Genomic DNA, 12,773 nt, shown 5'->3' on the forward strand with positions numbered 1-12,773 from the left:
GGAGTGTTGTCACCCACCTTGCAGGATTAGTTAGAGGCAACTAAATGATACCAGGAAGTTGAGAATCCCTCCTGCCTTGTGGGAGACTCTAGAACATCTCTCCTTTGGAGACTGGGAAACTGAGGCCCTGTCAAGGTTGCAATGCCAGTGGGCACAGAGCGGGGTAGAACCTCAGGCTGGTGTTTCTCTGTCCAAATGGCGTCCTGAAGAGACTTCAGAGGCAAAGCAGCCCAAAAGCTGTCTGTGGGGTAGTGGGCATCTGTCCTTCCTCCTAGGCCTGGCGTGAGGACGCCCCTGCCACAACCCAGGCGAGGGCAGAGGGCAGAGAAGTGACGGGACTAGCTCAGCTCACATCTCCTCCGGGCGGAGCTCTCCGGGAGCCCTTGCGCCAGAGCCCAGGAGGTCTGGGCTCCTCTGGGATTTTGTCCCAAATCTCTAAGGTGGAGCCTGTGACTGATCGAGCTATAAGGGTCCCCTGACCCCTGACGGGGAGGAGCAGCCCGGCACGGGCCCTTTAAGAAGACTAGGGGTCGGGGGCAGACAGGACAGCCCCGGCCTGAAACCGGAGCGCGCGCCGGTCGGCGCCTGCCCCACCCCCGTGTTAAGTAGGCGGCGGGACGCCCGGAGCCCCAGCCCTTTAAGAAGACTAGGGGTCGGGGGCAGACAGGACAGCCCCGGCCTGAAACCGGAGCGCGCGCCGGTCGGCGCCTGCCCCACCCCCGTGTTAAGTAGGCGGCGGGACGCCCGGAGCCCCAGCCCGCGCCAGTTCTCTCGACTCGAGACTCTGGCGTCCAAGCTCTGGGCTCCGAACTCCGCTCCTCGCCAGTCCCACTGCCCAGCCCGCCGCGATGCGCTCCGGCCCGCGGCTCCTGCTCTCAGCCCCCGCCCTGACCCTGGCTCTGACCTTCGCTACGTTGGTGGGACCAGCATCCACAGGTGAGTGAGGGGCCTGAGACGCCGACCTAGACTGGCAAGAGCTGTGGAGGGTTTCTTAGGTAGAGGAAAGGGACAGGAGGACCCAGAAGCGGCCCCCAGACTGGGAAACGAGGGGACTGCACTTCTGCCACCCCAGGTTGGGGTCTCTGGCAGTACCACCCCACCCCCAGGGGATGCAGGACCCCCAGCCATGGCTCTCGATCTAGGGGGTCATGTGGGCTCTGGTTATCTGAGGTTGGCCCCAGGGTGACTTCCCTAGGGTGTGGCTCTGTGCAGGACTGTTCTCTAGATCCAGTGGAGACACCCCAGTGCCGCCTGGGCTCCCTGTGCCCAGCAGGCTTTCTATGACTGAGTTGGTGCCCAAAGGATACATAGTGACAGTGAGAAGCGAGTTCCCCACCTCAGACACCCAGGCAAGGAAGGGGGAGTGCCGCAAGGCGTGAAATGGGGAGGAAGCCACCCTACCCCACCCTGTGTGGGGCCCCACAAGCACCCCAGCCTCCTGGGGCCTCCCAGCTGCGCCCCAGCTCTGCTCCTGTTCCCCTTGTTCCTGGGTGCATTTTCTGTCTGGCCTCTTCACCACCACCTTCCTCCTGGCCTCCTCCTCCCCCTCCTGTCTTCTCTGTCCTCTCTCCTCACTGAGAAGGCCTAGTTAGTGACAGACAGGACCACCCACTCTTCAGCCTCCTAGAGGCAGGGCTGGTGCCCCTCAGATATCCTGTGCCCCTCAGACAGCTCTGGGCACCCCCCTGCCACACCTCCCTGTCCCAGGCATTGGTGCTTGCTTCCAGCAGAGACTGCCGTCTGAGAGGTGCTAGGATGTAACCGTCTCTATTGCAATGCCAGAAATCCCACCATTATGGCATTCTTCCCTTAGTTAAGGCATGGTCTAGTTATGCCATAAGAACTGTGGCCTCAGGACCCATCAGTCATTACTACCCATGTATGTATGAATCAGTGCTTCAGCCTACATCTTTCGGGACCATTCCCAAGAACAACTTTGAGCAGAAGAAGGGCCTGAGTCTCCCTTACCAGGGACCTAGGCCACACCCCTCTCCCCATTAGATGGGGAAGCCAGTTAGAATGGACAGTAATCACGAGGCACCCAAAAGGGAAGTGAGTCAGGGGAGGACCCCCCAGTGGGGTGAGTCAGAGCTGGATCCCCAGGCTCCCTGTTCCTGTCCCCAGGGACCCCATCTTTCAAGGTCTCAGGGCCTGCGTTGTGGGCTGGGCCTCTAGAGGGATAGGAAGGGGGCATCTGAGCTGACTAGAGAGGTCTGCTTGCCCAGCCTCCAGCCAAGGGAGGGACTCCGGTACCCACCTCCTTGGGCTTCAACTGAGAGCCATTCTCAAATACCTTCTCAGCATCAACAGTGTGCAGACGTTGTGCTGGGCAGTCAGGAGTGCACAGAAATGCATAGGCTGGACTTGGACTCATTCAGGAGGCAGAAAAGCAAATTAAAACTCAAACAGCAATTCCGATCGTGTCTGCAAAGATCCAGATGAGGAGAATGGTGAAGAGAAATTCAGAGGCAAGCTGGGGCGGGGCAGAGGGTGATCCTTGAGCCAAGCCTTGGAGGATGGGAAGGGGGTCAGAACTCCAGGCGAGGGCTCGACGAGCAAAGGCTCTGAGGGCGTATGAGCAGAGGGAGGTTGAGATACGGAGTTCCAGCAGCCTGGCTGGAAGGTATATATATTTTGAGCACAAGCCAGGAAGAGCCATTGGGCTGGGGCACAGAAACCTGAGATGGCAAAATGCAGTCCACAGCCTATACCCTATTGGCAGTGGGGAGCTGGCGAAGCTTTTAGAGAGGAGAGCAACATGGTGCCAGTGGGGTTTTATAACATCAAGCTGACCCCGGCCCTTAGGAGGGATTTGGAAGCGGTGAGGGGGTGGGCGAGCTAGTATCCTGTCCCCCTCACAGGCAGAGCTCCCCTCCAAGAGCCCACTTCTGTTTCCATGCCATGTCCCCCTCTGCCCCCCGTCCTGGTCTCTGCGATAGGGACAGCCCCTACCGAGGAAGGTATCACTCCCACCCCTCCTGGACACCCATAGCCCCAAAGGCCCCCAAGTCTCAGGTACCAGAGTGAGGCACACTGGGATGCTTTCCCTGCACTCATCAACATTCCAGGGCATCCAGGTCATGGGACCTGAGAGTCAAGCACCTTTGGAGACCATCTGGGGCAACCTTCCAATTGTACAGACGAGGAAACTGAGGACCCAGGGAGGAAGCAAAGTGCTGTAACCCACAGAGAAGCCCAGCTGCCCAACAAGAGCCCCTAGTCGCACTTTGTGGGAGCTCCCCGCCTGCGTGGGCGGCTAGACTTGACCCCTGTGCCAGTGTGGATGATAAGTGTCGTGTCCAGCCGCTTCTAAGCCCTGTGGGAGGCCCAGCAGAGCCACAGGCATTGGGGAGTTGGGTTTGAGCCGAGACTGGGTTTGAGCGGATGTGTTTCCAGCCAGGGGGTACAGCACAAGCAAAACTGGGAGGCCAGAGTGAGCACAGAGCATGCAGTGCCGGGGGCTCCCGCACCTCCTCCCTGCCTGGCATAGCTGACTTTGAAAGGCAGAGGGTGAGGGGCTCACGTGGGACTCAGGCGGGAGTAGCTGGCCGAGAGGGTTCCTGTGTAATCTGGGTGAGGGCTCTGAACCGATGGGGGTGTCTTAGAGAGCAGGGCTGAGGTGGGGACGGGGGAGCCTCAGGTGCAAGGAATTGAACCAGGGTAGATTCTGTTGCCTCTAAGGATGGTCTGGGGGAACGAGTGGTGCTGGAGACAGCCTCTCAGCCTTGTGTGTGTCTGTGTGTCTGTGTGTGTACGTACACTGCCCCAGCCCTCTAGAGCAGTGCAGGGGCCAGGGCCCTAGGCCCAGCGCCACCCACCCCCGGACTCTGAAAAAGCTGTTCCAGACCAAGTGTAACTGAGCCCCGCTCCCAACATCCACCCGCCCGCCCAGCCAGGACAACAAGAGCCTGTCAGTGCTGCCCGCCTGGGGGGCCCGAGGAGGGGGCTGCGCCAGGTGGGCCAGGCGGCTGATGAAGGGCCGGAGGGGAGTGGGGTGTGAGGAACTGGGCGTGCTGCCAAGGAGGGGGTGGGCAGGGGAGGGGGAGTTGGAAATAGCCCTGACTACACACTCACTGGCGCACACAGATGTGAGCCCGCTCAACCGTGCACAGAACCAGCGGTGCTCGCAGACCTGGGCTGGGTGGGGCCTTCAGGCAAGGAGGTGAGGACAAGATGGGGGCAGGAGGTGCTGAGCTGCGCTGGGGCTCCTATTCAGTGCCAAGAGCAAATAAACAAGGGGGCCTTTGGGTCTGGGACTTGAGCCTGTTCCCTTCCAGGTCCCTCCGCTCCTTTACCGCCTTGCCGCCAACTCCTGGCCCCATCCAGCTCCCCTTTTGCCTCCAACATGCCCCTGACCCAGCGTGGGTCCAGTCCTGTAGAGCCTTCCAGAGTTACGACTCCTCCTCCAGGTGCAGGCTTAGGGTGTGTTTCAGAAGTATTGTATTACTATTATTACTGAGTGTGTATGAGTAATTTTTGAATGAACCGAATTTGTATGAACAGTTTTGTACTTGGATTCTCCCTGGGGTAGGGGCTCCTGGCTCTCTGCTTCTCAGGAGGGCCCGTAACTCCAAACAGGGGAGAGGATGGAGCTCCCTTACAACAGAGTTCCTACCTCCCGAGACACCCTGTGGGGGGCACTAACCATGTCATCCTGCAGCTTCACAGCAGCCCTATAAGTCAAGAAACATTCCCCATTTTACAGATGAGGAAACTGAGGCTCTGAGAACGAGAAGGACTGGCCTCAGGTCCCTCTTTGGGTACACAGGCCATGGTGTTCTCACTCACCCCAACAACAGCCGCCTTTCAGGATCAGGCCAGGTGGGCAGCCACCGACCAGTGGACTCAGGCCCCCCAGCAGAGGAGAAAGACAGGTCCTCAGGAGAGAGACAGGTCCCTGAGGACCCCAGATCTCTGTTCCCATCTCTGCAGACCCCTCCAGCAAGTGACCCCTACCTTTCCAAACCCTCCCCACTTCCTCACAGCATAAGCAGACCTTCTCCAAGGAAGCCCACCACTCCTCCACCGACAGCTGGGGTGGCAAATGAAGCCCCATCTGTCTCAGATGTAGGGTAGTGGCTCTGGGGCTGCCGTCAAGGTGGCTTGGTGGCATGGCTCACTCATCTTCTGGACAGTGCCTCTCCTGTTGACCATTCCTTCCTCCCACTCAGCTCCTGCCCACGCCCATGCCGCTCCCTGCCTGCAGAAGAGCCAGCCCTGCCCGCTCTGACGTGCATTAGCCAGGCCTCCCGCCACTGCTCATGCTAAACCATTTCAGTGTGTGTGTCTCTTGCGGTTTAAGTGTCATGGTGGGTCAGTAAGGCAGCCTCCCCTCCCAGACCTCACTGCAGAGACTCTCCAGCCCAGGCCAGCCCCCCATGGTTCATAGGGAAACCAGGGCCCAGAGAGGGACAGCTATTTTCTCAGAGTCACACAGCAAATCCTTAGCAGGGTAGGGGGTAGACCTCTCTGCTGTTTGTCCTTGTACCCTGGTTTGGGTGTGGCCTTCCCCACAGGACCAGCAGCTCCCAGAGGGCAGACCTCCCATCTACTTTTCTCTGAGGTCTCCACTATCTTGCTGCACCCAGGACTGGGCCCACAAGGGGCATAGAGATCACTGAGCCAACCAGGGGTTTTCAGACTGTGTCCAAGGTGCTCTGGGGCCTTACATTCCCATATCTGGGAATACGGGATGCTGGCACCACCCCGATCCATGCATAGCAGTCTCACGAACATGTGTTTACAGATCGGTGTTTTACGTAAGATACAGTTTTGATAAAGTGTTCTGTGGCTTAAAAGAAAGGCTTGAAAACCAATTAATTGCTTTGAGTTAAAACATACTGAGAGCAGGGGAGAGTCAGGTCACATACAAGAAAGGACTTCCTGGCTTTCAAAGAATACAGATCAAGATTGATATCAATGGCCCCTGGAAGGTGTCCTTCCCCAGGTGGAGCAAAGTCTGGGGACTTGAAGGCAGGGAGCAGAATGTAGTCCCAGCTTCCTCCCAGCCAGCCCTGGGGACCTGGCCTCTCCTGCCCCAGCATCCCATTCCTGTCCCTCTCGGAACCAAACGGGACACTCCTGAGTATCCAGGTAGACAGCAGCCTCATGGTGCCACCTGCCTGCAGGCCCAAAGACACCATGGCTGTGGCTGGGCCCTCTCTCCCCCCAGTAGATCAGCCTCCACATTCAAGGTGATGCTGTGTCCCACAGGCTGGCTGATGAACAAGACCATCAGATAATAATCCATAATCCCTGGCACCCTTCCACCTTTGCCCAAGCTGTTCCTTGCAACGGCTCTTTTTTTTTTCTCTCCATCCTTCAAGGTCCAGCTCCAGCATCACCACCCCTGGGAGGCTTTTCCAACCATTGATTATTCAGGCCTACAGCCTGGTCTGCCCCCCTTCTGGGGCCCTGCCCTCCATCTCCGTGAGATTACAGGCCTTTCTCCCCCTACCTTCATCTGGCCCCTGCCCCTGTTCTGTGACCTCCATCAGCGTGACACCCAGTAGGTTTACGTGCATGTGTGTGCAGACACACACTTGCAAACACACACACACACATAGTGTTCTCAGAAGCCTGGCTCAGGGCCTAGCGAAGAGAGTGTCCATCCTGGAGCCAGAAGCCTGGGGGAAGCCCCCAACTCAGGACACACAGCCCCCAGCCCCACCACCATGCCGGGGCCTCTAGCCTGCGCCATCCTTCTCTCTGGGAAGATGGAGAGGGGGTGGAGGAAAGGAGACCAACTTCCGTTCCCACCTAAGAGAAGCCCCCACCCCCGCATTCAGCTATAAATATCAGTGGGCCCAGGATGCTGATTCCCACGACACCAGCCCTCCCTGCCCCTTCCCTTGTGTGCACTGACTGGGGCAAGTCCAGCTCTCCTACAGCTGGAGGCCAGCCAGGCAGGCCTCCAGCCCAGACAAACACACACACACACACACACACACACACACACACACACACACACTTCTCACCGTGGTGAGGGCAGGAACGAATCACCCTTTTTGGGCGTCTTGGAGCAGCTAAGAGTCAGCTTCCCTCCCGCCCCTCAGTCCTGACTCAGGCCCCACCTCTCCCTCCTCTGAGTCCTCAGCTCCTGGAACCTCTCCAGGGCTGGGGGAGACCGGAGGCCAGGCTCATGGTGGTGAAGAACTGGTGTTAGAGAGCTTAGAATTTAATTCCAGCCTCAATACCGGTGACCTGGCCTTTCTGAGCCTCAGTTTTCTCCTCTCTGAAATGGGATAAATAATTCCTGCCTCCTTTGTGTGTTGGGGATTAAAGCCCTTTGCCTGGAGTAAATGCTCAGTAGGTGCCTGGTCCTGAGGTTGCTGTTATCCTGTTTTTCCCATCTTCTTCTGGAGTGGGGCAGGCCCAGCAATGGTGGCGGGGGATGGGTTGGGGGTGGTTCCTGCTTAGGAATCTTTGAGAAAGTTTCCAAAACAGGGGATTGGAGAGGGTCTGTGTGGGACGAAGTGACACGGAAAGGGGGAGGCAGGCTCCCAGGGGACCTGTAAAGCCAGCCTCTGCCCGCCAGCCCAGGACCCTTCAGAAAGGGGGGTGGGGATGGGTCCTGCATCTGACTGACTCACTGGGCTGAGGTCCACACACCTCTCCTGTGTGAGGAGAAGCAGGACAGCCCCTTGCAGCCCCACCCCAAGGCCTAACGGTCCCTTGGATGGAGATGGTTGAGCCAGGACGTAGCACAATCAATCTGTTGAACGAATGACCAAATGAAACTCAGACCCTGTCCCAAGAGCGGATGGGTGGGGACGGAGAGAAGGAGCAGGCCTCGGGACCTTTTATAGGATGGGGAGCCTAGAAGCCTGTCTTTTCCCTGCTCTCTGCCCACCCTTCAGGGGCCCCTCTGGAGGTAGGGGCTGGAGGCCAGGGCCCAGTGATGTGAGACGGCTCCCATGAAGCTCCCTGGGGCTATTACCACCACTCATTAAGCAGTAGTGGCTGCACCATGAGGAGCAGGATCCAGAATGAAGGACTGAGGGATTCTGTCTCTCCTGGGCTGCTTGGACCCATCAGGGGTATTGGTGACGCCTGAGTCCATGTACGCGTAAGATCAGAGTCGGTGGAGGAGAGGGGAAGTGAGTCTCGGGAAATGGCTACAGAGTGGGGTGAGCAGCCTTGGGGAGTGCCAACTGGAGGGACACTCTGGATAAAAAGCCTGGGCCCCCAAGTCAAGATCCCAGTGTGGGGGCATCCTCGGCTTTCACCCCCAGAGAGGTAACCTTCTGAACAGACTATTGGGCAAAGACTGGTCAGCTCCCCAGATGTGTGCTAATAGAATCCAGGCTCCTGCCCCCGGCTGAGGCTCTATCTCTGGACATCTGGTGCCCATGTGCTTCCGGACACTCATCTGGAGCCCAGCTGAGCCTCTCCAGGGGCAGGTACTCAAATGGGAGCCCATCCTTCCAACTGTTGACAGCCCTGGGATAGAAGAGATATTGTAGGGACATGAGCCAAATGTGTAATGGCAGCCCTTGGGATACCTGGCCCTGCTGTGTGGCCTTGAGCAGACCTCTGTCCGTCTCTGGGCCTCTGGGTAGGATCTTCATTCTCCAAGGTCAGCTCTAAAATTCTGAGCTCAAGCCTCTTGGGAAAAGGACAAAGATCTCCGCTTCTATCCAGAGAGAGCTGGCTGCTTATCTGGGTCCACACAGCAAGGCAGGCTAGGCTCAGAACAGGGCTGAGAGGCGGCCCAGCCTGCCAGAGCTCTCTGGCATCAAGAAACCGTTTTCCTAAGTTGGCACGGAGCCCTGGGGCTCTCCTGGGATGAGAGCAGCGGCTCCTCTCCACCCCCAGTTCCCCTCTTCCACCCCCAACCCCGGCCCCAGCCCCACCCTACCAAAAATAAACCCAGTCACCCCATCTTGTACCAGCCAGACCCACCCAGCCCCTCCAGAGCCAGTTGAGTCACTGCTCAAAGCTGCTCCTTTTTTTAACTGTCTGAGTCACCCGTTGTGGCTGTAGCTCCATGACACATGCCCCAGGCTGTAGCCATCCCACAGCCCCCAACGGCACAACCAAGGGAGGGGAGGGGTCTGAATAGAGGCTGACAGCAGGTGTGAGCCCAGGCCATAGCCTCAGCCTGTAACTCCTCCAGGCCCGGGAAATTCACCTCCTAGCAAGTCAGAGCCCAGACCTGTCCCCAGCAGTCCTGGAACTGCCCTGCCCGCTCTGTCCAGGACAGTCCTTCCACGATCTTGGTGACAAAGCCCGTGTGCATCAGCTCTGCCCCCACAGCTTTGCTTTGCCTCCAAACGGACCTGGGCCTCCCAGCATTAGACTGCCGGGAACAGAGGGTCTCCAGGTCCTGGGGGTGGGAGGAGTATGCAAGGCGTGGCCTTCTTGGGTACAGGCCACAGAGATGCCTAATTCTTGCCCTTTCTCACCTGGATCCAACTGACCAGTCTGCCCAGAGCACTGTGAAGACTTTCTGTGGGACGGAACCCCCCACTTCAGATCTCCCCTTGCTTCCTCTATCTCCCCTCTCTATTCAGAGCGTCCGCTGGGCTGCAGATCTCTCTCCCCGGACCCCTGCCTGTCTCTGTGTCCTCACCAAGGCTGTCTCTCCATCTCTCTCTCCCCATCCCTGCGTCTCTCTCTCTGGCTGCCCTGTTCTCTTTCCTTTACCCAGTGCGCTGGCAGGCGGCACCCGCACCCCCAGAGGTCCTTCTCTGCCTCCCTCCTGTGCCTTGCAGACACATAACACACCCTCACCTCCGCCCATTCCCACAAAGGACTCTGGGCCCCAGGGGCCGATTCTGAGAGAAAATTTCCATCCTCCTCACCCAAGTCCCCTCCTTCCCCTGCCCCAAAGAGCAGGCTACATCCTGTCCCAGGGAATGTCAGGATCCCACAGGCACTTCCTTGGGGGCTGAGAAAGGGGGGCAGGGGGCCTGGGAATGGCTCCACCCCCAGCGCCTGCCTGAGCGGGAGCCTGCACAGCCTCAAACCCCATCCATCTCCTGTCTGTGGCTATGGCCTCCAGCTATAAATAGGTGTTCTGATTCTATTTTCTTTAAAAACAAGCACCAGACTGTCACCACAGGCCCAGAAAAGCTCTCCCTGGCTGGGGCAGTGCCCCACTCCGCCCCAGCCATTGTGTCCAGCCTCACCCCACCCCCGGCTGCAGGCACCAGGGCCCTGCAGGGCAGAGAAGGACTGAAAGAAGCTTGGAGGTAAGACAAGTGGGGGGCAGAGCTGGGGCAAGCTCCCAGGTGCAGCCCCTCGCTGCTGGGTCAGCCAGGGAATGTGGCACCCCTCCTACCCTGTTGGGCCCCTCCCTCCTATCTTGCCATCTCCCGTCACCAGTCTTGTCCCTTTGAGGCTCACAGTGTTAACAGAGAGAGGTGACAGTCACACAACTCCCCAAGCCACAGTTGAGTCTCTTTGCACCCCAAATGCGGAGAAGGAGCTATGGGGAAGGGTGGGGGAGGACTTCTTCCCTGAAGGGGCATGAGGGCATTTCACAGGCAAAAAGGAAAGAAGAGCTTGCTGGGCAGAAGGCCCAGCCGGAGCGAAGGCCAGAATGGGGACCTGTTAGGTGCCCAGCGTCTGGTGAGGCTGGCACGTGGGGTGTTCAAAGGAGTGAACAGGAAAGCCTGGCGGGGCAGGGGCAAGGTCACCCAGCACCTTCAGTGCCACACCAGAGGGCAGGGGCTTGATGGTGGGGCACTGGGGAGCCATCGAAGGCATCCAGGCAAGGGAGGAGGATGGAGCACCTCAGTTTAGGTTAACTGTGACTGTACCTAGCAAAGGGAGGCAGCAAGGGATGGTGACCATGTGTCTTGTGGGATGGCACAGAGAAGCAAGAGGGGGAGACAGACTTGAAGGACAAGTAATGGAGCCGAATGGAGGGAACATTCGTTCATGGTCAGGAAGAGGGAGAGGGTCAGAGCAACTCTCAGGTTTCTGCCCAGTGGTGGGTGCGTGTGGGGCCTTCACTGGGTGGTGAGGAGGTTGGAGGAGAGATGATACTGAGTCTGGCTTGAGCGGGTGGGCTTGGGTTTGGGGGTTCCTATAGATGTTCCCAGTGTAGACGTCTAGAGGGCATTGACAGGCAGGCCCAGAGCCCTGGAGACTTGGTGCTTGAGACAGAGTTATGGGTACGACAGCAAAGAGGCAGTGCCTGAGGTCAGGGGAGAAGAGGTCGGCTGGAGAGAGGGTGGCAGAAGTGGGGCACAGCTCGGTGAGTGCTGACAGACTGAAGGGGTCTGCGGAGTTGTCAGATGGGGGTACTAGGCAAGGAACTATTCCAAGAGGAGTCAGGCCTGCCCAGCAGTGGAGCGGGGGCCGGGGGGTCTGGGGATCTCTGGCAGAAGCTGGTTAGCACAGAGGCCACCAGCAAGGACACTGTGGTGTCCTGGTCCACCCTCCTAGGCCAGGCACAGCACCAGTGCCAGGAACTTGCTCCTCTGCTTGGCTGCTGTGAGACAGCAATGCTGTTAGAAAATCCCTCCTATGGGGCAAATGTCACTACCATTTGATCCTTGCATTCCCGTAGGTGCTCACGTTTCACCTGTTGGTACCTGTGTATGGGCCTCCTGGATGGCAGATGCGCTGGCCCGGAGATACAGGCCCTGGGTCCTGTCCTTGAGAGCCTCCAGTCTAGCCAGGCCTGTGGCCTCTCAGGCCAGAGGTGGCTGTGCTGTACCCACTGTAGTGATCACACCTCCCCACCAGCCCCTTCCTGCTGGGCTGGGCTGGCCAGGGGCCAGGTGTGTGTGTGTGTGTGTGTGTGTTTGTGTGTTGGGGGGATGATCCCTGACCCAAGCCTCTGCTACCCCCAGTCTCCTGGATGTGGGACTTCTGTCTGTGGGGTCATCCCACTCCTCTTTCCTATATTTCAGATGGGGGAACTGAGGCACAGATGGCTGTGGCTTCGCCAAGGCACACAGCCCGTTGAACACAATCTGTGCCAAATTCGTCCAGGCTTCTGTCCAAACCCACAGTCATTGCTTCCACTATCCCCCATCCCAGCTCGCACACTCACTGTCTCCAAGGCCAGCCTGCCAGGCTGGGGGAAGCCCTGAGACACCTCCCCAGCAGCCCTGCCCTTAGCGGTTTCTCATCCCAGAGCGATGGGGAGACTTGGAGATGACCGACAGGCGTCCCACCTCTGGCTTCTGCCCAAGAGAGGGGCTGGCCCATCAGAGAGCAGGCTTCTCACCCTGGGCAGAGCCCACACCCTCTGCCTCTCCACCCTCATCTCTCACCTCCAAGACCCCCGTGGGCATGGGTAGCACTATCAGTGGTTTCTGGAATGTGCCATCTGCAGCCAGCCTTGAAGAAGGTCCCTCCCTGATCCGGCTGGCCCCAGACCAGACCCCATCCAGCCACACTGGGAAAGGCCAGCTGCCAAACCACCCATCGAAAGCAGATGCTTTCCCCTCCCTTCCTCACTCCCTCCCACCTCCACCCCCGACCCTGAGACAGGGGGCTGAGGACTGAGGACCGAGGACCGGAAAGGAAGGGGAAAAAGTGTGTCTTCCCAGGCAGGAGGCCAACTCTCACACCCTCCTCCCACTGGGGCCAGCCACAGATGCTCCACTTCCGATTCACAGGCAGCAACAAAACCCACCCCCACCCTCCCTGCTTCTGTGTGCACACACCCCTCCCTGAACCCACAGCACTCAGCTCTGCAGCCACACCCACAGGGGCTCGAATCCCAGCCTTGCAGCTGCTCATCTTTAGGCCCTAAAACAGATGACTGCTGTCTTTGCCCCTCAGTTTCCACACCAGTAAAATGGGAGCAG

At 58.6% G+C, this 12,773-nt stretch overlaps 1 protein-coding gene across 3 annotated transcripts in view; it reads left to right on the forward strand.

Annotated features, from left to right (window-relative positions):
- The first annotated feature begins 567 nt into the window (after window positions 1-567).
- Window positions 568-12,773, forward strand: part of CSPG4 (chondroitin sulfate proteoglycan 4) — a 35,604-nt gene continuing 23,398 nt past the window's right edge. Inside the window, exon 1 of one of the 3 annotated variants that reach the window (XM_032622583.1) lies at window positions 568-936. In XM_032622583.1, the coding sequence (XP_032478474.1) occupies window positions 849-936 (88 nt within the window). In that variant the 5' untranslated portion in view covers window positions 568-848. Of the gene's footprint in view, window positions 937-10,052; window positions 10,197-12,773 lie in introns of those variants that run through there. The other 2 variants (XM_032622580.1, XM_032622582.1) reach the window with 2 other exon arrangements.

This window comes from Phocoena sinus, chromosome 2 (assembly GCF_008692025.1).
Source record: "Phocoena sinus isolate mPhoSin1 chromosome 2, mPhoSin1.pri, whole genome shotgun sequence".
In the NCBI taxonomy this organism is placed as follows: domain Eukaryota; kingdom Metazoa; phylum Chordata; class Mammalia; order Artiodactyla; family Phocoenidae; genus Phocoena; species Phocoena sinus.